At 39.7% G+C, this 24443-nt stretch overlaps 1 protein-coding gene across 1 annotated transcript in view; it reads left to right on the top strand.

Moving 5' to 3' along the window:
- NIN (ninein) overlaps window positions 1-24443 on the top strand; it is a gene marked incomplete in the record, with an annotated part of 1258852 nt that overhangs the window by 1007112 nt on the left and 227297 nt on the right. Inside the window, 2 exon segments of the mRNA XM_044074306.1 lie at window positions 2487-2666; window positions 21737-21886. Coding sequence (XP_043930241.1) covers window positions 2487-2666; window positions 21737-21886 — 330 coding nt within the window.

The following is a 24443-nucleotide window of genomic DNA, read 5'->3' as shown; positions in this document are numbered from 1 at the left end:
TAAGAGTGATTCTTAAGGAACTTAAGTGACTGATAGGAAGGGTGAAAATATGGTGCCGTTTTACAGCCTGCATTTTGCTGAAGAGAGAGCTCAGGACCCAAGGGGGGTGGGGTCCTAAGTAGGAGATTTTTGTTAGTATTTTTTCACGGGAGATGGTGTTGAATGCCTTGTATAAATTAAAAAAGAAAAAAGTCAGAAGCTAAGCAGAATCTATCCTGATTAGCATATGGATGGGAAACCATTTGGATTTTAACACTGTTTTTGTGGAAAAGGCAACCAAGATCTATGATTGGTTCTGTTTTCTGATTGGTAAAAAAAAGCCACTAAAATCTATTGATTGGCTTGTTTTTAGTGTATAATGATTGGTCCTGATATCAGGAAATGATATATTTATAACTAATTTAATTATTGTATTTCATTGGGTACATGTGCTTTGAATGGTAGTTGTTTGGTTGTGTACGTTTTTTGGCACAAAGCCTATAGAGTATTTAAATGTCGTGGAAACATTTTGTAATAAGATTTTGAGGAAGTTTTCTGGTGAATATATTAAAGAACAAAAGCGCTTCATCTTAGATTGACTCTCGTGGTTTGTTCTTTGGAACTTATTTTGTTTCGTTTCTGTTTTGTTCCATGCTGTTTTTCGTTGGATTGAAGTTTTGCAGAAGCCCTTTTTTTTCTGTGAGTGGTGGGGGCTGGTTGAGAAAGCCATACTTCTGATCCTAAGCACTTTGTTCTGAGAGACTAGGGTGACTGTAATGGGACTTGGAAAAACAAACAAAAAAAAAAACTAGGAACTTTTGTAGTTTGGAAGTTATGTAGACAAGTAGTGAGTGAAGAACATGGGCATCCACTTTTTAAAGTGATGTTCTCCAGCTGGGTATGCTCCTCACATTAAAAGTCAGTGCAGCAGTTATTAAAGTAGACTAATATATAGTGCACACAATTAAGACATTTATACACTGCTGCTTACAATACCGAGACATGCACAGTCCTTGTGTGTGCAGGTGGGCACCAAATTATTCCACTGGGTCTTGCATTTGCAGAATGCTTGGCTAGTTAAGAGTTCTATGCTCACCCTGTGGTTTTGCCTACAGGTGTAGGATAAACAAATTGTGATTGATTCAGTCAGTAGAAATGTTTTGGGCCAGGAGAACTGCTCTTGATGCTTTGCTCTGTCCAAATATCATAACCTCTTTTCCACCTAATTTTTCATTGTATATTCAACAAGTATGTGAGGTCTTTCCATACAGTACGGTTCTCTTATTCCACCTTGCAGTTTAGTAGTACTCCACTCCAGGCTTGCTACCATCTTCCTGTCTACCTCTTTGTATTTTAGAAGTGTATTTATACCAGATGTGCCTTTAACAGTGTCCATTTGAATGAACTTCAGACATTGCATGGCTTCAACCCCAGGCTCTGAACCACATTCTAGATTCACATGTTACTTCAGCCATACCCTGCTGTTCTATTATGTCTGTAAGTGGAAGTGGTTCCTCTTTGGACATAGAGGTACTCCTTGCTTATTAATTTGGGCATCTTGAAGATTATCCTGACCTGTCATGTACCTGTATATCTTGAGCATCTGTTATGTCATGCTACTGTCACATGTCAGTTATTTCTGCCCTTTATGACCTTATGAAAGACAGGTGTCTGCTCCACACCTCCTGGTGAAGCAGCTCCTTAGCTGAGTGCCACACCTCAGTCTTCCTCTGAACAAATCATTTTCTTTGTGTGACCCAAACTTCATGATTAGCAGCTTCACCCATCTATTGTGTAACCCTGGTATCATGGAGGCACTGAAGTTAATTTTTTTAAACCTTTTTTTTCTAGAGCGTCTCTTGTCATATGGGGACTTGGGTCATCATGGGTAAGATCTTTTACAGAAAGTGTCTTAGAGCTACCCACATTTCCTCCAAAAATATTGTTGTTCATGAACTGGTCCATTCAGCTACCTTTTTTTCTGTGCCAGGGCTAAGACTACTGGGGCTGGGGCGAGAACTCTTTACATTTATGAATGCTCACTGTTAGTTCAGGGTTACATGATACAAGTTGAGAATTTCCTTAAGACACATTTGTTCACCTACTTTGCACCAAGGAGGGAAGGTCTCACAGTTGCCAAGCATGTATCTGCATTATCACGTTTGAGAAGAAGGTAAAGCATGCACCGGTGAATGCTGGTATCTTCCACTAAGCCAACAATGTTGAGGTTGTACAGTGATGATCCCTATCAAGGAGTTATTGCTTCCAGTACTGGAGGGGTATTGAAAGATAAACAAGACCCTATTAAGTAGACATGCATTGAAGATGAAGGTTTATGATAGAAACAATATATGTTGAGTTTTCATTCCAAGAATGAATGTTTCAAATTTTGCAGATTGTTTTCAAATGTGTTAGGAAGGTGTTTCTGCCTCTTTGTAGTGCTGCAATGCATATGTCTTCAAGTTTTTCCACGTTTTCTGATATCTTACTTTCTGAATACTCTTCAGAATAAAGTATTGGAGATGACAATTAATTCACCTGGGTTCCAGAACAAGCAAAAGGGGCAGTACTGGGATGAGCTATCCCGACTGATGCAACAAGAGCAGCAGTTACTGAGGCAAGAGAATGACAGGCTGCAGAAGGAACTGCGGGACACCAAAGGAGAGTTAACTCACACCCGTGAAAAGGTAGGGTAATGTTACTCCTTGAATGACTGATAAGCTTTGCATTTGTTATTGCTGTATTCACTGGGGACCAGTGTCGCAGATCATTTGAATGTGTACATCATTCTTTGCATTGTCACTGGGATATCTTGTTACTAATGGCCATCTAGCATTATGGTAAAGCATGTGTCCTGGGTAGGCCTGTGGATACAGGGACAAGGTGACCACTTAGACTATGGGAGGATGACATAATGGTTAAGGTGTTTACCTTAAAGACACAAGGTGCAGGGTTTGATTCTCACACGGGGTAACTGGCTAGGCTTCAAATGGCCCAAAAGGGCAGTTAGCCTAGTACTAACCTATGAACCAACACAATTGAAAGAATGACAGTTAGGATAAGTGTAGAATGAGTTTGAGTGGTTATGGCCAGCTTACCTTAAAGTGTTATCACTGTCATTCCAACAGATCCTCTGGTGGGGAAAGGAGGGGCTGCATAAGGAAATGTGTAAGTAATAGGGATGTTGTAACAGATGCAGGCTTCACATGCATGGTCAAGAAGGGAATATGTGTAGAGCAGTGACATATGTGAGGCAGGTGATGCAGGTCTTGGAGCAGAATAAAAACACACTTAAAATGTCTTTGGAAGGGGGGTTTGAATTATTAGGTGCCATTTCCCATGAATTACAGTTTAGGAAATATTTTCCACCTCAGTTAATGGAATCATGTTGCAGGGGGAATACTCCAGACACTGTAGTAACTGTTTAACAGATTTCCTCACCGAATTGCATGGCGTGGTTGCTGTAATTGGAAGGGCTGTAAAGGGTTTCACAAGGTTTGGAATAAGAATGCTGAGGAGAGCTTGGTGACCTGGGGAGTCATGTAAGCCCAGCTGCAGACCAAAACTTATGTCAAGCCCACCACCACCAGCAAAGCAAAGAGCTGGTGCCAGTGCCAGAAATATCTTGGTGGTACTTCTGAATAAGAGAATACTTGTTGCTCTGGGAGGCTGTTCCTAATGCTTTTATCGTTCCAGAATATAAAAGAAGTGTGTGTGTGTCACTGGTCCAGGATAAATCTGGAAAATAGGCTAGGCAGAGAAAGTTCGAGTTATGTACAATGTAAATTACATAGTATCCCTCTGCCACTAGGCAGTTCTTTTGTTCTCAAAAAAATTGTACTCAACCAACAAACCTTTTAAAAATCATCTTTATCAAGAAGACTTTCTAAACAAACCTTGAAAATAGTGTAAAGTTACTCATTAATGTGAACTCTTTCTCATCATTGTAGAATCTGTCCTGTTTTTAAGTTTTCATTTAAATGCCTATCAAAAACCATACCCATCTGTAAGATACCCCAATTCATGACTCACAGAGTCCCATTATATTTGTCTGTGGATCCATTTTGCTAAACTGAGTTCTTGGTGACCTGCACTGATATCAGCCACTTCCAGGTCCTCAGACAAAATGGCACTGAACTGATGACAATGGAATTTTTTATTCATTCCAAAAAAGTATAAATAGATAGGTAAACTGTGTTTTGTTACATAGTTGCAAGTAACTTTTATTTGTTCAAAAGGAACTGTAACAGTGCGATGCAATCAATATATCTTCGATTGTGTGACTTAAAAAACGTCTTTCACAAAGATGGAATGAACAGGTGGTGTACATAAAAAACTAGGAATTAACAAGAGAAGTGTAAGTACTTGACACATAACACATGTTTCTGTGGAAATTCACAATCTCCTTACAGATGAAGAATTTTGCACAAATGGTGATAAACCACTTTGGAAGAATTCATTTTTCCAGATTTCAGAAGTATGTGAAATCTTCTTACCAAAGGACATTGTACTCGTTCCCTGAATCTTCCTGCAGAATGACAGGAAGGGAAAGTGATGTCAGTGAAAGATGTCCTCAAAAAACTCAGACAATGCCAAAATGATGTGGTACATCAACAAAAAGGGATAAACTTGTATATACTGTACAGACCGGCAGTACAAGGTCCATTCTTTTGCTTTGTCAGCCTGCCTTGAAGCAGACTCTACTCTGTACTCAGAGCTTTCAGCGAAACAGTTTCTGTTGCATATTGGACCTCCAACAAAGGAAATGTCCCCACTATGGGACTTCAGCTGTGTTTTAGAAAAGCTAAGCCTAGCCTCTTTTGAGCCAGTTGCTTCTGCCCCCTACAGATTTTATCTAAAATTATTTTCTTGGTGGCAGTCAGTTCTACCAGTAGGGTCTCAAAGTTTCAAGCTTTAATGCACAGGTAATCTGTTTTAGTTTTTTACCAGGAGAAGGGTATTCATTTGCATAAATCCTCCTTTCATGCTAAAAGTAGTGATAGCCTGAGTAAAGCCTTTCATTTACTGTTGTTTTTTTGAAGCCTCAAAGCGAAAGAGAGAGAGATCTGTACATTTTGTGGATGTACAGAGACCGCTTAGAATTTACCTGGACAATTTATTTTATCTTTTATTTATTTTGACATTTTGTTGACTGTTATTCTGACTGGGCAGATGCCATTTTTCAGTGGAGGCCCAAGGAGAAAAGCTCCAAAAGATACATAATAAAATATGACAAAATAAGTTAAGTATAACAGTAATCACATTCAGTTACATACAAATATATAAACAAGAAGTATGCTCAGGATAAAATGTAACATCTTTCAGGGCAGAGAGTTGGATAGTGTAGACTATTTTTTGGAATAAATGCAAGGTAAAGTAATGGAAGGTAACAAATGGCATGGAAAAGAATTGAAGGAAGGAGGGGTTAGTTGTAGCAGTGGGGAGAGGTAGATTAAGTTGGGTCGAGGCAGGAGCAAGTCCAGGAGTTAAATAGATGGTCTTAAGTTTTTTTGAAACAATTTGTGTTAGAAATCATTCTTAAATATAGGGCCAGCTTATTCCATGCATTGGCAACTGAGTGATTATAGATAAGTTTGCCAGTGTTTTTTTTTTTTGTTTTGTTTTGTTTTTTGTTTTTGTTTTTTTTGGGGGGCGTGTAAGTTCCAGGAGATGTTGGTCAGAGCTGTGGAGTATACAATTAGGAGTGCAAAGAGAGAGAGAGAGAGATGAGAGTTGAGAAAGCACGACAGGCTTTGGGTTTGATTAGGATGGAGTGAGTCAGATGTAGCTGAGGCAGAAGGAGTTGTCTTGAGTTCTAGCCGCTATAGGTTTTTTAGAGATAGGCAGTGGTGTGAGCAATAGGATTGATTTGCAGCACATCTAGCAAGATTATCATATGCGAGTTCAAGCTTAGACATAAGATTTGATTGTAAGATAGTAAGAAATGGAGTGGCATATAATAGAGTGGGTAGGAGACAGGCTTGTGCAGGACTGAGTTTTTCACTTGTGAGGAATTTTTTGTTTCTATAGGGTAACCCCAGTTTTTGACAAGTCTTTTTGATGCACTGTTGGATGAATAGATCAAATTTTAATAGTTTAGTGTGTGGTTCAACCTTCATAGTTGTGTTATTGAGGGAGGTGACAGTGAAGGTATATTTATGGTGTTGGAGAGATTTAGGGAGGAAGACAAGGAGTTTAGTTTTCTCAGGGTTGAGTAAGAGTTGTTTGGATGTTAGCCATTTTCAACTGAGTGGAGAGATTATTGAGTAACGGTGAGGAGGTAGGAGAGATCATCAGACGAGGAAATTATTTTAGCTTCATCAGCATATTGTATTAATGAGAAATGGGGACAGGAGTTGTAGAGGTGGTTAGTAAAAATGTTAAACAGTAGGGGTCCAAGAGTGGAGCCTTGCAAAACCCTGATTTGGACTAGAAGGAGGTGGAAGATGCAGAGAGACATTTTACAGACTGAAGTCTGTTGGAGAGGTAGCTGGAGAACCAGCAAAGGGCAGTGTTGGAGAGATTGAGGTTAGTTTAGACAGAAGTGGTTTGTGGGATACAGTGTTGAAGGCTTTTGAGAGGACAAGGAATAGACAGGAGGCTAATTTATTGTTGTCACAAGATCTAGAGATAGCTTGTGTGAAACACATTAGTGCTATGGATGTGCTGTGGTTAGGGTGAAGGCCATGTTGGGTAGGGTTTAGGAGATTTTCTTGTAGAAGATGATCTAGGAACTGCTTATGAATGCACTTTTCAAGAATCTTTGATGGGAAGACAGAATGGCTATAGGCCTGAAGTTAGAGGGGTCAAGTGGAGTTTCCCCCTTTATGTAAGGGTATAACAGATTTTTTTTCAATATATCAGGGACTCTGGTTTCTTGGATTGAGTAGTATGGAGATGGGATATCCAATAGAATTTGCAGCTAGTTTAAGGAAATGAGGAGGTATGTTATCGGCAGATGAGGAGCATGTTTTGAGTTTGCTGAGAAGTGATCTGATATAAGCAGTGGGGACAGGCTTGAGAGAAGGAAGTTGTGTGGGTGGATGGAGATGAAGAAGTAGTGAGGTAGGTACTATTGTCATTTTTAGTTAACTTGTATATGGTTTCAATGAAAAAGGAGTTAAGAAGTGTGGCAGTGTCTAAGGCAGAGCTGTTGGGGCAGGGGTTTGATGTAGGTGGCCTTCCTTGGGTGTAGCAGCTTGCTGATTGTGTTCCAGAATTTTCTTGGGTTGGAATGGGGGTTGGGTTAGAATGTTATTTTGTGGCTTTAGTTAAAAACGTTTTTTGTCCTGGTTGACTTGTTTTTTGGTTAAATTACGAAGTTCTCTGTAACATTGAAGATTAGAAGGGAATCTGATTTATTTCCAGTTTCTCTAGGCATTATCTCTCTTGTACATGAGGGAGTGGGTAGATTGAGTTATCCAAGGAATGAAATTGGATTTTATTATAGTTTCCTGACAGAAGTCAGGGAGGTTAAAGTGTTTAGGAAGATGCTGTTGAATTTTAGAACAGCTTCTTCTAGGAGGAGAGGTTATGGAGGAAGGACCAGTTAATTGAGGAGAGCATATGGTTAAAGGTAGAAAGTTTGTGACAGTCTATATCGATGAGATTTGCACAATTGGAGGGAGTGTCTGAGATTTGAACAATTGGAGGGAGTCTCTTTGGATATGGGTTGGAAGGTGATCACTTAGAGTATCACGCAGTGTGGTGGTGTGATATAGGTTGGGGTTGGAAGTGAGGATCCAGTCAAGAGTAGTGTTGGTATTAGTGTGTTTACTCAGAGGTGTAGGGGAAGTGATTAGTTGGGAGTAGCCATAGAGGCTAATGCTAGTATTTGGACAGTCTGAGGTTAAAGAATTCCAATCTGTGTTAATGTCTCCCAGTGTAATAGTTTCATATTAGATAGTTTGTGAGATCCAGGAGAGAAAGTGTTCAAGGGTAGGGATGTTGTTTCGTGGGGGGGATATAGATGGTAGCAATGGCTGTTTTTTATGATTGCTCAATTTGCAGTTTGCTATGAGGACTTCTGCAGGGTGGAAATTAGGATACAAGATTGATAGAAGGTAGAGGGAAAGTTGATTTGAGTACCGTATAGCTACACCTCCCCCTTTTTTCTTGAGTCTGTCCGGGCAGATGATATTGTAGCCTGGGAGTAATATTTCATTGTCAGGTATGTGACGTTTTTGCCATGTTTCAGAGAGGGTGAGAATCTCGGTGGTGTGGAGAGATGTACAGAAATGTAGTTCAGTGACTTTGTTTAGAATTCTTTGGATGTTCAGAGATAATATAGTTAGGTTTCTGGTAAATGTAGAGGAGTGAGTCTGAGTAGGGAAAAATTGGGGGGGGGGGCATGAGTAGAGAGAGAGGAGGTGGGTGAGGGATGTGTATTTGGGGAAGAGCTGGTGACTGGTCCTGGGTTGGGGTGTATATCTCCTGAGAGTAGTAAGTGTATACGTTTAAGTAGTGAACAGTTGAGATTTGAGGGAAAACAAAAGAATGCAGAAAAAATTGATTATATCTTTCTGTCCCAACCAGGGGCAGGGAAGGAAAAAGAGTTTAGTAAGCAATTCCTCTCAAAATGGTTTTCACATTGCTTCCGTAACTGCTACTCTAAGTTTGACTAACCAGTCCCAAAGAATGCTAAGGGCCATTCAATCACAGCTGCAGAAGCTACAACAGCACTTTTCAGGGGTGGGGATGGAGGGAGGGGCAGCATTATGCTTTGTGAGTCATCTCACAGATTACTACAACAGTGAATAATACAATAAATATAATCTAGTTAGGAAATTGCTGTAAGTGTAGATGTTTGAGTACATTCACTGTTGCAGTCCATATTCCTTCCCCTCTTGATTTTTACCTGAACCTGGCATTGGGGTGGGCACCATTTTTCACCCTTGACCTTCCTTCTAATTTCAATAAAGATATGAAGATGGCATTGGCCATTGCCTCTCTTATCCACCATTATCCTTGTATAGCAGTAGGAGGGAGTCTGGCAAAGTTGTGGTGGCACTTACAAGTCAGAAGTTGGGCAGATTATTGGGCTATGTACAAGCAAGCTGTCCCACAGATGACTGCAGCAGTCAATTTACTCAAACATCTGCTGTGTACAGTAAGCTCTTAAAATGACTGTAATTTGCTAAACTGTTTACCTTAATGAGGCATAGGATGAGAGAAGAACAGGCAATGTAGCAGAGGTGTGTTTGAGCTTGGTTATAGAATGCGAGGTACAAAGTGGAGCCAAAACTTTATTAAAGAAAAGCTTTCAGGTAACAACCCTTTCTCAATACTAATGCCATTACACAGAATAATAATTTAAATAAGAGCAAACCCGTATCACATGACCACAGCCAGCATATCACATGACACTGCATAAAAATTATTTTTAATAATGCATTAAATATTTTGTTGCTGTATTCTTACTAAAACAGGTTTAATACTGAGTGTTGTTAAGACCAGGTTCAAACTCTGAACATAATCTAATAATTCATTCATACTCTTTATAGGTTCATAGGTTGGTACTAGGCTATCAGCCCTAGGGCCTATACAAGCCTAGCCATAACAATTCCCTGGCTATTTCTTCCCACATTATTTACTTTCCAGGACCCCTGTCTAGCAGGGCGACTGACGTGATCCCTGGGGTGAATTTCCTTTCTCCCATCCAATCGTCAAGGTTCCTCTTGAAGAGGTCCAAAGAGGCACTCTACTTGACATGTATGGGCAATCTATTCCAGAGTCTGGGGAGTCTCTGGGTCAGGAACCTATCCCTCCAGCATGTTTTGTTTATTGTGATGACAAGGTTTAGATCCCTGGAGTGTGTAGCTCTGAGGGATTGGAATTTCTTTAAGTGTAGCATGTCCAACAGCTCTGGGTTTGACATGGCCTTGTATGTTAAGCAGAGATCGCCTCTGAGTAGACGATATGCGACAGAGTATAGCTGGAGTATTTTAAGGCCGTCAGCATAGGGCATCTGCTTTAGACCTGTGATTCTTTTAGTGAGGTATTTCTGAGGCCTTTCCAGTTGTTGCAGATGTCTTGAGAGGTACATACCAAATGGGGCGTTGTATTCTATAATGTGTCTAATGAGGGATGAGTACAGTGGGACAATGACCTCCTTTTTTCTGGATGAAAAGCCCTTCGTGATGAGGTGTGCCACATAGAAGGATTTCCTGACTGTTGTGGTGATGTGGTTATCGAAGGTGAGACCACTGTCCACCTGTGTCCCTAAGTCTCTTATCACACTGCCACCTATATGGTAATTCATTGATACATGTTTTTTCCCAAAGGGGATAACAATACATTTATTGGCATTGAGCTTGAGCCCATGGCTCTGGCACCAAGCATCTGTTTCTGTAAGGCCCTTTTGTAGAGTATCCACATCATTTGGGGATTCAATAATGGCTCCCAGTTTGCAGTCATCTGCAAACTTTGTTAGCCAGAGTCCCTTAGTGTTGACCTGTACTTCAGAGAAGTAGATGCCAAACAAGAGCGGCCCCAGGACTGAACCCTGAGGTACTCCACTTGTCACTTGTCTGGAGCTGGATTTGGAATCGGCTACTTTTACAGTGTGGGTTCTATCAGCAAGCCATTTAGCAACCCATTGGGTGACATAGGGATTAATGCCCAACTTAGTAAGTTTATCTATGATTCCAGAGTGGGGGACGGTGTCAAAGGCCTTGGCAAGGTCTAGATAGGCTGTGTGGACCACCTTACCCTTGTCCATGGCTCTGGAGACTGATTCAAAGAAGTCAGTCAGGTTCAGGAGACAAGATCGGCCCTTCACAAACCCAAACTGGGTGGGGTCCAGTGTTTGAAGGTTGCCAATGTCTTTGTTTATAAGTTCCATGATAATACGCTCCATGGCTTTGCAGATAAGGCTTGTCAGACTGATGGGACGGTAGTTTCCGGGATCCAAGGTGGATCCCCCCTTGTAGATTGGGATAACTGTAGCTCTGCGCCACTCAGTGGGCACGAAACCTGAGGTGAGGCTATGATTAAACATGACACTTAGGTGAGGTGCCAGTTCATATTGTAGTTCATGTAGTACACAGCCCGGGATGTCATCTGGTCCCATGGATGCTGTATTCTTGGTTTTAGAGAGTGCATTTTGTACCTGTGTGGCTGTAATTACTGGAATTTGGCAATCTTCCGGTATTGAGATGGGCCATTTAGGGGGTGAGAGGGGGGTGAAGTTGGCACTGAATTGATCTGCCAGGATATTGGCAGTATCCTTCGGATCAGTATATTTAATGCCTTTCTGTTTTAGCTCAGAGCAGATCTGAACATTGCCATTTAGATTCTTGACATAGTTATAGAATGCTTTGTGGTTGTCTTTGGCAATTTTATTTTCGTAACTAGCTTTGGAGGATTTTATGAGGCATCTCAGTTTCTTACTGAGGCTAGTAAGGGAGTTTTTTGCATCCTGGGATTTTCCTCTTTTCTGAAAAAGTTACTTCCTTTTGTTGTAAAGTTTGTTTATGGCAGGGGACCACCAGACTGGCTTCCTTTTTTTGGATGAGAGCATTTTGGTTCTATTTGGGATGGCACGATTCATGCATGAGTGGATGTGCTCGTACAGTGCCTTAGTGTAGGATTCAGCAGTTGAACTTTCAGTTCCCATCTGCATGGGTGTCATGAAGTTTGTCACTTCTGACTTGAGTAGCATGAAGTTGGCTTTGGAGAAGTTTTTTTATGGTGGTTTCTTTACTGGGGGTTTGGGGTGGGATGTGGATGTTAAGGGTGATTAGCTTATGGTCAGACCTGACTAACGAGGGGGTGACCATAGGTATGGAGCATTGATTTCCCATGTTGGTAATGACCAGGTCTAGGATATTGGAGCCCCTGGTGGGACCATGGATTAGTTGATTCAGGGCGTTGGAATTTATGAATTCCAAGAACCGTTGCGCAAAGGTGTTGGGACATGAGTAGTTTTCCCAGTTAATGGCAGGGTAGTTAAAATCACCCAGTATTAGGGTGTTTGGTTCTATCTTAATATTTTCCAGTATGTTTAGAAAGGTGTAGTGAGAATCTTGGGGTATGGTGGGGGATCTGTGAGCAAGCTACAATTTGGATTGCAGTCTTACCTAGTGTTAGTTGCACTTGGAGAATTTCAGACACATTGTGTTGGCCAACTAGCCTGATGGTGTGAATATCCTTGGTGAATATTGACACTCCTCCACCTTTAGTGTTTCGGTCCTGGTTTGGTGGCCGAAAAGTGTGGTAAGAGTTGTAGCCTGGTATTGCAGGGGTGCTCTCTGGAGCCTTGAACCAGGTCTCAGTTACTGCACAGATATCGATGTTCTCCATTTTTAGGAGTGCCTCGAGAGAGTGCATTTTGAGGTTTAGACTTCTAGCATTGAGTAGCATTACCTTCAGATTTTGCATGCTTGTACCTGTTATGGTGGTGGTTTTGTCCTTTGAAGTTTGCCTAAAAAGGGCCGTGGCTTCTTAATATGATCATTTGGGGAATGTGAGGGAATGTCCTGTTGCATTCTGTAATTTGGAAGCTTGTCTTGACCATGATGAACTGAATTTCTAGAGCTCAGTTTGTGATTCACTCTGTTTCAGTGAAGCTTAGATGGGGTCGACAAATATGGCGACACCATGGTTTCCATCAAGCATAGTAGGCACAAAACCTGTTGTTGAGGAGAGTACTTTACATTTAAATTATGACTTTGTAAATACATTCACAAAGAAACCATGGGAGGACATGCATGGCTCTCAAATATGCAACATAGTCCAGATGATTTAGGAAGTGTTTGCATAAATACTTTTATACACCAAGCAGACTCCAAAGAATTTTTCCTCAGGTAGATGTTAAATGTTGGAGATGTGAGTGGGAGGAGAGAAAGCTAACTAGGAACATATATTCTGAGAGCGTAATAAGCTGGCAGACTTTAAAGATTCCCTACAGAGCACTCTGTCAGGAGTACTGGTGATTGCAAGTGAGTGTAACTAAGGAAATTATTTTTTAAGCTGGAATACAGGATCTGAATTGCCTAGACATTATAAGGCTCTGTTACGTTTAATTATGGTGGCTGCCAAAAAAGCAATTACTAGAAAATGGAAATTGAAACCTAAACCAACTCTACTTGAAGTAGTGAATATGGTAACAAAGAGAAAGGAATAGGAGGTGGGCTCTCTAGAAAAAGTCAGTTTGTCACTTTTTCTCTTTTCCAAAAACACCAGTACCAGTGTTGAATTTAAAATGAATGAAACAGCTTAATAAAAAAAAATCTGCAGCCTGAATTGATCACCATGACTTTCTAGAATGAAACCCAACAGCCAAACCCACTTATAGTGCATTGTAAAGGAAAATTTTCTTTAGTACTGGGAGGGTATTCTTCCATAGAAACATGCTTGTGGTTTATGACTGATCTGGAGTACAAAGCAGCTATTAGTCAAGGGCAAATTGGAGAGAAAAATCCTGAAAGTGAAGGTTAATGAGTTATACATTTGCTAAATAAAGCAGCTGTTCCTATTGGTCTGTAAGTGATCCTAGCAGCTGTCCCTGTTGTTCAGTAAGTGATCCTAGCAGCTGTCCCTGTTGGTCTGTAAGTGATCCTAGCAGCTGTCCTTGTTGGTCTGTAAGTGATCCTGCTTTCTCTTTGGGGATCCAAAGTTGTATTCAAGGAAGGATTCCTAAAAGATCAGTCTGTCTCGTTTTTCAGGAAAGGTTTATAAACGGACACTTTATAAAGTGCTGAAACTTGTTCCTTAAGATAGATTCTGCAGTAAATAAAAATAAGTGGTCAATGTGCCCAAACTCACACTGGTAAACTCAAAAGACAGGCACAGCAGATCAGCAAGAGATGTTTGGTAAACTCAAAAGACAGGCACAGCAGATCAGCAAAACATCTCTTGCTGATCTGCTGTGCCTGACTTTTGAGTTTACCAAACATCTCTTGCTGATCTGCTGTGCCTGTCTTTTGAGTTTATAGATTCTGCAGTGTTGAATCTTACATGTGTTACTGATATGTGCCTTTAAAGAGCTATACATACCATGAACCTTATTGTCAGTGTGTGTGGCATAAATTGCCATTATCGTTGCTACCTTTATGTGTGGATATACTGCACTAAACCATGTTTAGCAAACTGCAGTGTTTTGTGCCACTTGTAGGTCCACAGATGTGGACTTAACATAAGTTAGGCTTTTGCTTATTGCAGCACCATTAAATCTTAACTTGGCTTTAGTGTGTAATTGGGCAGAGCCCCATTATCAGCAAGAACAAACTGCATTGTAATTAGAACAGAGGTTGTCAGCAGAATTCCTTGTTGGAAAGTAGGAAAACTCAAATTTAAAAAAAATGTTGTTTGTAATCTGTGCTTGAAAATTTTAAAGCTAATCTATGATGATGTGGCAAAATGCTTGGCCCAAGGAAGCTTTAGTTTTTGGTAGCTGTGTAGCTCTGTCAGAAGTCTAATATGAAGCATCTTGGCCCTGCACTGGTTTATTTAGCATTTGTTCAGAAATTTTGAAGAAATGGATAATGTTTTATGTTTCTGAAATGGTTCCCTTTGGATGATTTTGTTGCATTGATGCACTGGTAATAGCTAGGATAGTTGCTTTCGATGCACTAACAAATTTAGTACAAATTTTACACCCACAGTTGTAGCTACCTCACAGGTTCCACAATCCTAGCCACCCCCTTTAATTACTATGGAACAAGTTCTCTCAGCCCTTTCAAAAACTAAGAATACTACATTTGTGGACCCCTGACAAAATACCAAGTTGCCTGATTATCAGTGCCAAATGTGGCCTTTCTGTACCCCTACTTAAACTCTTTAATGTAAGCCTGTCCATGGGTTACATTCCTGAAACCTGGAAAACAGCTATTGTAATGCCATTATACAAGGGTGGCCCAACCGTGGACCCTAGTAATTATAGACCCATTAGTCACTCTAGCCTTGTATGTAAAGCTATGGAGCACATTATCTCAAACTTCATTAAAATGGACATTAAAAATCTCTCAGCTGTGAACCCTCATCAATTTGGCTTTATCAAAAGGAAGTCCTGCCTCTTTGACGTCATTAAATTCTTTGAAAAAGTAACTAAAGCAGTGAATAGTAGTTATGCAGTCCATGCAGTGTATGCAGAATTGACCAAGGCCTTTGACAGTATTCCTCATGCAAACATTGATAGGCTTGTAAATCTGAATATAAATCCTTATATTGTAAGGTGGATATCTGCTAGTTGTCTGTCAGAACCCATAAGGTTAGAGTAGCAGGTGCCATTTCTGAAAGCAAAACCGTCATCAGTCATGTACCACAGGTCTCAGTTTTCGACCCTCTCCTATTTGGCATATATTTCTCAGACTTTCAAGCCAGCACTTCTGGCCTGTGGTTAATTATGCAGATGACTGTAGACTGGGTGGTGGTATTCAATCTTCAATTAACTCACAATTACTCCAATATGGCTTGGACCATATTAACAACTGGTGCAAGAGAAGTGGCCTCAAATTAAATGTAAAAAATGTAGCATACTTAATTTTAGTAAACAAAACAGTTTCACTTACTGTATAGGAGATGCATTCCTCCAATCAGACACCATTTAAGGGATCTGGATACTTATGCTGATAATACTTTATTTGACCATCATGTTTCCACAATAATTTGGAAAGCCTTTTATCTTGCCCATCTAATTTCCAGAGACATCTCAATTAGATCCAGAGAAGCTGTAATCCCCCTTTACTCATATTTTTTCAGACCTGTTATAGAATATAATGCGCCTTTTGGCATGTATTTATCCAAAGGTATCACACAACTTGAGAGACCTCAGAGATCCATAGCTGAAAATTTCACTGGCCTCAAAAATCTTACTTATGAGGAGAGACTGCTAGCTCTTTCTCTGTACTCATTCTCTTACAGACTCTTCTCTGGAGATTTATATCTAACCTTTTGTGCCATGAAAAATCCAACCATATTTGATCTCCTATTCCTTTGCAGAACTAATGGTACCTTAGATACTCTGTTAAAGGAACTAAAATTTCATCAGAAGATGCATAAGACACATTGGCATGATAAATTCATATCTCCACAGATCCCTTACCTCTGGAATAAACTTCCAGTACACGTTAAGCAGATTATCTCCCTTGCCTCCTTCAGTGTAAACTTAGATAATTGGATGAGCAGCCTCAGATTTTCTCCTGGTCTATGCTGTCTTGCCCTCCTTGAGGCTAGAGGGAATTTTGACCAGAGTATTTTGTCTAGGCTTGAAATGGTCTGCAGACCAAATTGCGTAGTCCTTACCTAGGAACCAATGACAGAACATTTTTAAATACACAGAGGTTGCAATCACTTTGGCAGGTCCAGAGGAAAAAAGCATGGTCGTCTTTGTGTAAAATTCAAGTTTTATGGTTTAGCACTTTGAGGTTTGCTGCAGGAAAAGAGCACTGTTTTCGCAGACTCCCTATTTATGCAATGATCTGTGACACTTTTAATTATACCTGTATCAGATGCAAGATACCAAGCATAACTTTTTTATCCCTTTGTTTCTAAATATACGTTCATTATAATAATTATATCTTGAAAGCTATGTGACTTAGTGAAGATTACACAGCAGTACATGAGAATGACTTTCTTGCTATAAGTTTAACCACTGAATCTTTTTCATGTGGTTTTGAAAAGGAGTGTTGTTTTGCTCTGCCAGGAACATTGAAGTCAACACTTTTTCCTGCCAAGTTTAATATGCAAGAGGTACGACAGGGAAAAAATGTTTTTTCCATGAAGTCTGTGTTTGATGCAGTGTTTATTACAAATTCCTTACCTGTACATCTGCCCTTACATTTCAGAAGAAATTTTGCTTACAGCTTGCCATTGATAATATAGACATTTTAAGGAAGTCAGACCAGCGTTTCAAATGTGTGGTTCAAACAGAGATTTTTAGCATTAATATTTAGTACTTTGCTCTGCTCTAGAAGTTGCTGTGCTACTGTGTAGTTTTTTAAAGCAAACCTTCAGATGCAAGCTTTCTTGCTATAGCTGTTAAGGTTCTCTTGCGGTATTAATTTTTTTTCTATGTATAAGGAAGCCATTGCGGTCACTTGACAGGTTTTTGCACTGTTGGGTTCAAAAGTAAATCAGAATAAGGCTGAGTTTCTGCTGTTAAACTTTTCTTCAGATGCCTTATTTTCCCTGAAACCCACATGAATACTATATGTCTTGTTTATAAAGAAGTGTTGTGGGGACCAGTTCCTAGATATATACTATGCTATTAGTTTGCAGACTTTTACAAGCCTAGCCAATAACCACAGGTCAGAATCAACAAAGCCTGTACCTTGTATCGTCTTTGAATTAATGGGATTGATCAGTATGCCAGCCTTACCCACTAACAGTGATAGAGCAGTTGTATTTATTGACAGGTATGAACTAAGCACAAGGACCCCTTTCAACCATGACCTAACCATATAGTACATAAAATGGCAGATAACCATCAGATTAACACTGAAATGAAAGTTACCAGTAGTTGGGTATTTTAACATGCATATTCTAATTATAGACAAGTAAAATGCAAGTTGATGTAAAACTAAGTATACACAGGCCTCCATCACATAAAAGTCCTCCGCCCTCTGTGATTTTGCCTGAGATGACTATAGAATTCACTTAGTGACCCAGGCACATGAACAGCAAGCTCCTAGAGAGATAGGTGGGGGCTGGGGGGCTAACACTGGTTCCCCCATCTCAGTGAAAAATTCAGCCAAAGGAGTGCCACCTTGAGAAAGACCTGGGAATTGCATCACTTGAAGCTAGATACTTTAGGGGAATGCAATGCTAGCAAGGAGTGTGCATGTACTGTGGTTGGAATTGAGGTCTTGCAGAAGAACGCATTTCTGCCAGGTCCAGAACAGGCATAGCACTGTGCTTCTGGCTGTTGAAGGTTAGGGTGCATGTTTGGAGCAATACACACAAAAATGCTTGCTTATTCCTCACAGGCTCTTGCACCCCTCTCCCATTGTCCTAACATGTAGGGAGTCAGGAGCGAGTGAGTGGGCCATAACAAGTAGGATCTTGAGTGTGAGGGAGTGAAAAAAACTTTTCTTGAATCATTAAGTTATACTGAAGAGGCATCAACCCTACAAAGGAATAGCATGCTTGGGCAGTAAGGGACTTATTCATATGGTTGCAGAGTTTGTTTTAGCTATAGTGCATTTGCATTTGGAGTTCTCATCTTTTAATCCACAACCCCTTGCTAACCATATATAGTAACTCCAAGACTGCACAAAAAGTGTGGTAAAGGCATATTCCCCAACCCCAGGAATTGCACAGTCTCGCACACCAGTTATATATATATATATATATATATATATATATATATATATATATAAACTATACATACTGTGTGTGTTATGGGATATTGCTGCTTACATTTTTATTGAAGCTGGGATGTTTTTTTGTTGGTGGTACAGTTTGTCCAGTTGAATAACAGTTGAAGTTCATTATATTGACTGTTAATAATTCCAGGGCCTGTCCCTTTTCTTCATCTTTACATGACCCCGGAGTTTAATTTCTGGGGTTGTGGGGGAGGAGCTCCTACATTTTTATTTAGATGTATGCTGCCATGTACATTCTTCATTAGCCATAATCCATATCCTGTGTTATCAGGAAACATCCAAAGATTCTCTAATTTGTGCTGCTTGTTTTTGATAATGTTAATGAAAAGATGAACTGCGGTGGAAATTGGAAGCATTCATACACTAAGAATGAATGTGAAAGATCTGTCTGATACTGAGAGTTATGGCCAAATACGAAGGCAACATACAGCTAAATGAAAATATATTAAGATTTTGACAATTTGCTATCCTAGTGCTTAATGATAATGATAGAGTTTTAGAAGTCTGATATGGCATAATTCTTGAGTGCCTTCTGTATTTTCAGATACTTAATTTGTTCTCTTGTTTAGCAGAAGGCTGGTTCTGCATAGTTGTGCTTCTAGTAACACAGATGTTTAAAAAAATCTTTATTCTTTGTATATTAATTATCTCCGCCTCTTTATTCTTGCAGTGTTGCACAAAATGTCTACAAAAAATGCAACACTGTACAGTAGTAATCAGCATGCATGGTTAAACTTCCTCCCTGTTTCTCCTTTATTAAAAAGCAATAAGATTTTCCTTGCAAGTATCACTAAACTGTAGAAAATGTCCAACCCTGAATTTTTATCTGTAAAGAAATTGTGATTTTTTAAAGGCCTGCAACACCCATGCAAGTCACATACCAAGGGAAATGATAAAATGGAAACTTGAGTCAGTGGAAGATATGAGGCACAGTGTTCTGACTGCACTCTTCAGAAGGATCCTTAAGAACATTGTAAAAGTCTTTTCACCAAATTCTTCAGCCGCTCACCAACGGATAGTTTCTAGAGGACATGAGCCCTACTCCAGGGGGCGGGAGGTAAAATGAACCTGAGAGGTTATTGATCATAAGCTTGATCTCAGAAGGAGGAGAAAGTAATGGAGAGGGTACTGTAGCAGAGGCTAGGTGGTTTTCTAGACAACAACAAACAGAAGGGTTAAGTGCCAACAATTGTTTTGTGGAAGACAGAATCTTGAAAGTGCAGCCTGATTCAGTTTAACTGATTAAGCTGTAACTTTTTAAAAGAAACCATCTGGCATAATGGTTAGTGTTTACCTCACAGACACAAGGTACGGTGTTTGAATCTCACCTTGGGAAGCATAGCTAGGCTTAAAAAAGCTCCTTGGTGTCATTAGCCTAGTAATCATATATGAACCTTTTGTGTCAGCAAAGCCTTTGAATAGTTCTTCACAGGAGATGGACTGAAGGAGACTTTAGAGTAAATATCAATTTGAAAATGAATAGCATATGGCAGGCAGCAAAGGGTAGTACATGAGGGGACTTTCAAAGGATAGAGATGTGGTTAGTGGGGTTCAGCAGTGCCAGTGCTTTCAAGACTTCAAGAACAGAGAGGTTATATCACTTCTGTACAAACCTCATCAGGAGTTCTGTACTTATTTCTTGTGCCCGTACAGTGATAAGGATATCTGGCTAGTTGAGAATGTATGAAGAAAATACAATAACAAAGGGAATGAAGAGAAGAGGTTCGGGGAGTTAAGTCTGTCCTCACTTGAAGATGACCAAGAAAGGGAACACATGATATGTTTGCACATGACACTTGGGGAACAGTGTGGAAAGACAGATAAGGGTGCATAACCTGTAAGCTTAAAGGTACAAAGTTCAAACGAGATGTTAGGAACCACTTGTGGGAAAAATAGTAGAGATGGAGCTGTTTACCTGCACAGTAGGTAATTATTCTTACAACCAGAAAGCCCTTCAGAAAGGCTTTTGGTGGATGATTAATTGAATATGTATGAGATAGTTGCAGATGATTACATATGTATATGGTAGGTTCTAAATATTGCTTGTCTTTTTGTGGTCACAATTGTGAAATATTAATGTAATGTGTAATTGCAAAAAATCAGCCTAATAATATGTAACAGACAGGTATAATGCAGATAACGCTATGCAATAGCATTTAGTAGCACCTTTTTCATCTTTAATTCTATTTCATGGTCATTCTAACTCATGTCAATTGCATGTAGCAACATTACCATCTGGTATGAATTGTAATATGAGTAAATGCAATCCAAAAGAAAGACAACAGCAGAAATCTGTGAAGAATATTAATTTAAAAACCCTGTCTTTGTTTGACTAGCTACCACCAGTCTGCTTCCTCTGCTTTAGTGGCTTTCATTTTTGGCAAGCAGTATGACTAGTTCATATTTTTTTCTTCTTTTTTTTTTTTTTTTTAAATTCCAAGTGAGCTCAGGACACACATTTTTCTTAGCATGAAAAGTGAACTAGATTATTATAGCCAGAACAGTGACTTAAGGGGATAAAACCTTGACTACGGCACAGGTGACCCAGGTTCCATTAGCAGCTTGGGTATCTTAAGGTGCTGGCATGCCAATGCCAGCTCCTTGTAGAAGTGAGGAGCAGATTAGTGTGGCCCACCTATTGCTTGCCCTACCCAGAGGGTGTAGGTGGGTCATGTGCAGTGCGAGAACAAAAGTTAGAATACCACTCCCAGTAGCAGTATAACATGAAACTGGTAAACTGTGATGTCTCACCAGACCTAACATTAATCATAGTAAATCCAGGGGAGGTCTGAAGGGGTAGTACACTCTGACCGTGAGATCGACGAGTGTTACCAGAGTTCGCTGATGGTCAACTGTGGGAAACAGAAGTTAAGAACAAAATTAGATTATGAGAAAGTGAAGAGAGTATCGTCTTGAAATCGATATTATATTGCTCAGAACAGTTAGCATGTGGTGCAACAATACTTTTGTTTCTGTTCGTACTGCACTGCTAATCTCTGCAACATTGGCTGCTCAGCAGAAATCAGTGTTAGAATATTTGAGTCTGGGATAGCTGCCAGTAACTCTGCACTTACTCTGTTTGTGTATGTGTCTGTTCATGTGTACGCTTGGCTGAAGGTATATTTAGACATATTTTATTTAAGACACACTTGACTTTTTTTTTTTATTTGCAGGTGTTCTTTAGGATAGCACAAGTGGATTGGAATGTAGCTGTTGTTGTAAAGCTGCTTACTGCCTTCAGTTACTCAGTAGTACACTGTATAGTAACCACAGTGAGATGACTAGCAGTGTGGGACATGTACATTACACTACACTGCACTGTGCAACTTGATGAATATTTTTGGTTTTATCAGTTGATATTAACCTATACAATAACCACATGTACATATTTATAGATGAGGTAATGTGGTAATCTGTTTATTTTTTCGTAGGTTCGACAACTGGATGCACTAGTAATTTCCCTAAAACAACAGAAGCACCAAAGCCAGTCCAGTATGGTGAAAGCTGTGGAACAGGAGAAGCAGAGCTTAAAGAGGGAATGTGACAAACTTCAGAAGGAGCTTTCTGTGGCCAACAAGAAGGTATGTACAAGGGTCTGGACTGGTTTGGGGTTTTGGGCTGTTTTAAAAAAAAAATTTTAAACAAATTGTCCTGTCCTCGTCTCTGAGATGTATTATTTAAGGTCCTTCAGTTCCTGTCAGCATTTTCTTTACTTGACTTGCTCTGCCTTTATTGCCTTTCATCTAAAAGCTGTCTCTCTATCTGACTCTGAATAGGCATTCAGAAATGGGACCTGCTCCAGAGAAGACTGCATTCTTACCCTACAAAGATTCATCACCATATCCATTAGTGTACTGTTGATATATGTCATAATATTCCCATGATCGTTATTGGTTGCCCATGAAACCTTGACACATTGTTTAGTTGTTGGCAGGATGTGATTTAACATCCATGTATGGAATACCATATGAATAAAAAAAAGTTATGAAGATTATGAAATAAAACTATAAATTTTACGGATGTGTAGTTGGATGCTGTGTGTCAGATGGTCATGCAGTCATATGCTTCGGTGATAGCCAAGGAGAATAGCCTATACTCACCCACCACCCAAGCTTTCTGGAAAACAGAAAATTTAATAACAGTGCCCTAAGGGGGGGGGGGGGGGGGGCGCAGTGGTTTTGATGATGTACACATTGCTAATATCTGTGCATGTGGGTGTATAAGTAGTTATTAGTAATTTTTAGTTCTAAATTTAAATGAGGGAATGAAGGTTGACATACTGATATCTTCGGCTACATTTTCCCTTTCTGTTTCTTGTACAATGAGATTGTATTCCTCTACCTGTAAGGGAACTACTTCCCATTTATTCGGAATAGCAGAACTCAAATATACTCTTCAACAATTCTTTAAGTATCAGTAACAACTTTTCAGTCATGCTGTCAAGTTTACGTGTGTCATATTTAAGGGCAACACAGTAAGCCATTTCTTCAGCTGCAAAAGCAGTGTTATAAACTTGTAAATGTAGGAATCTAGTTTCTGACATACCAGTCTCAGCTGCCCTCTGACACTTAAAATTGTTAAGTCTTTGGAGACTCAAACCTCTTTCATGCCATTGGGAGGAGAAGACAAAGCTGAGAATGATGATAAACAGAGAGAGTGAGACTTGAATATCCAGACATGACTGATTTACAACTCAAGTGTGAGGGAAAAAAGGAAAGGCTACTGACACCTTCATTTGTGAGCTCTTCCTCTGCCAGAAGCCTTAAAAGTTGATGACTAATACGATACAAGAGCCAGAGAGAAAATTCCTAATGATAAAATCTCAAGGTGTCATCCACTCCTAACATGTTCCACTAAGGAAGATTAATAATAGCACAGCGATACCACAGGAGAAACCATTGAGTCATGTGTTACCTATGTGGCATTGAAGGGATCTTTTTGTTCATAGGAAAATGCACTCTGGCAAGAGGGTACCGAATGGAGAGATGATAAAATCAGGAAAATGAGATAAGTATTGCTGGAATTGAATTCAGGCTCAAGTCTTGGTGAGTACCTTCGTGAGATGGACACTGTTTTGCACAAAATGTCACCAAGACGGCACTGATATAAAGACTGTGTTTTATATCGCATATATCATGAACAGAAGTAGGTTAAAAAAATAAAGAAGATAGCTGGGTGCATAAGTTCCAGGATAAAAAAAGTGCCCAATCCTGGTAGGCGCATTGGTACCAGGACTGGAAAAATGTCAACTCTGCTCTTTTGCCTTGCCCATTAAGCTGTTTGCTTAACAGATTAGGTCATGGCTATAATTTGGCTCCCAGAAAGCAACAAAGTGTAAAGACTTCTCATCTCTTTGTCGATGATTTAAAACTGTATAGTTCATCAGATGAGGCACTGAAAGCACAACTGCAAGTAGTCAAAACTTTTTCAGATGATAGAAGAATTTCATTTGGTCTTGATAAATGTGCAAAAGCAACCTTTAGTGTAGGAAAGCTGTAGCACCAAGAAAACATCAGTTTAGGACAAGAATGTGATATAAAAGAACTTGAGCAAGAGGGAGTGTATAAATATTTGGGAATTGATGAAGGATCAACAATAAAACATGAACAAATGTGAATAAAACTTAGTAAGGAATATTTTAAAGACAACTTAATCCTTAAAACAGTGTTGACATCTAGGAACAAAAGTCAAGTTATAAATCAATTTTCTCTTCCTGTCCTGTGAGTTTTGGAGTGATTAACTGGCCCCAAAGGGTGTTGGATAGATTAGACAGGAAAACAAGAAGGATGCTTCATCTTCATCAACTGATTTATAAAAATCAGTGCATACCAGGATTATATATTCCCTGTTCCAAAGGAGGTATGAGCCGCCTTGAAATTGATTACTTGTATAGATCTATAATTGTGGTACTGTAAACATATCGGCCGACCTCACAAGACTCAAACATAGTGAATGTTTTGAAACGTGAGGACGTACCGTTTTAGTCTAGCGGAGGCATATTGGCATCAAGGAGGAATGGAAATCAAACCAGGAGTAGATAAAAGTAAGGCAGCACCTGAATGTGCCAAAAAACAAAAGAAAGAATATAAGGTGAAGGATCAGATGAAAAGGCAAGAAATGTGGAAAATGCATGAACAT

The sequence above is a fragment of the Protopterus annectens genome, chromosome 6.part0, assembly GCF_019279795.1.
Source record: "Protopterus annectens isolate FY-2018-M chromosome 6.part0, PAN1.0, whole genome shotgun sequence".
In the NCBI taxonomy this organism is placed as follows: domain Eukaryota; kingdom Metazoa; phylum Chordata; order Ceratodontiformes; family Protopteridae; genus Protopterus; species Protopterus annectens.
This window is presented reverse-complemented; position numbering and strand designations above follow the sequence as displayed.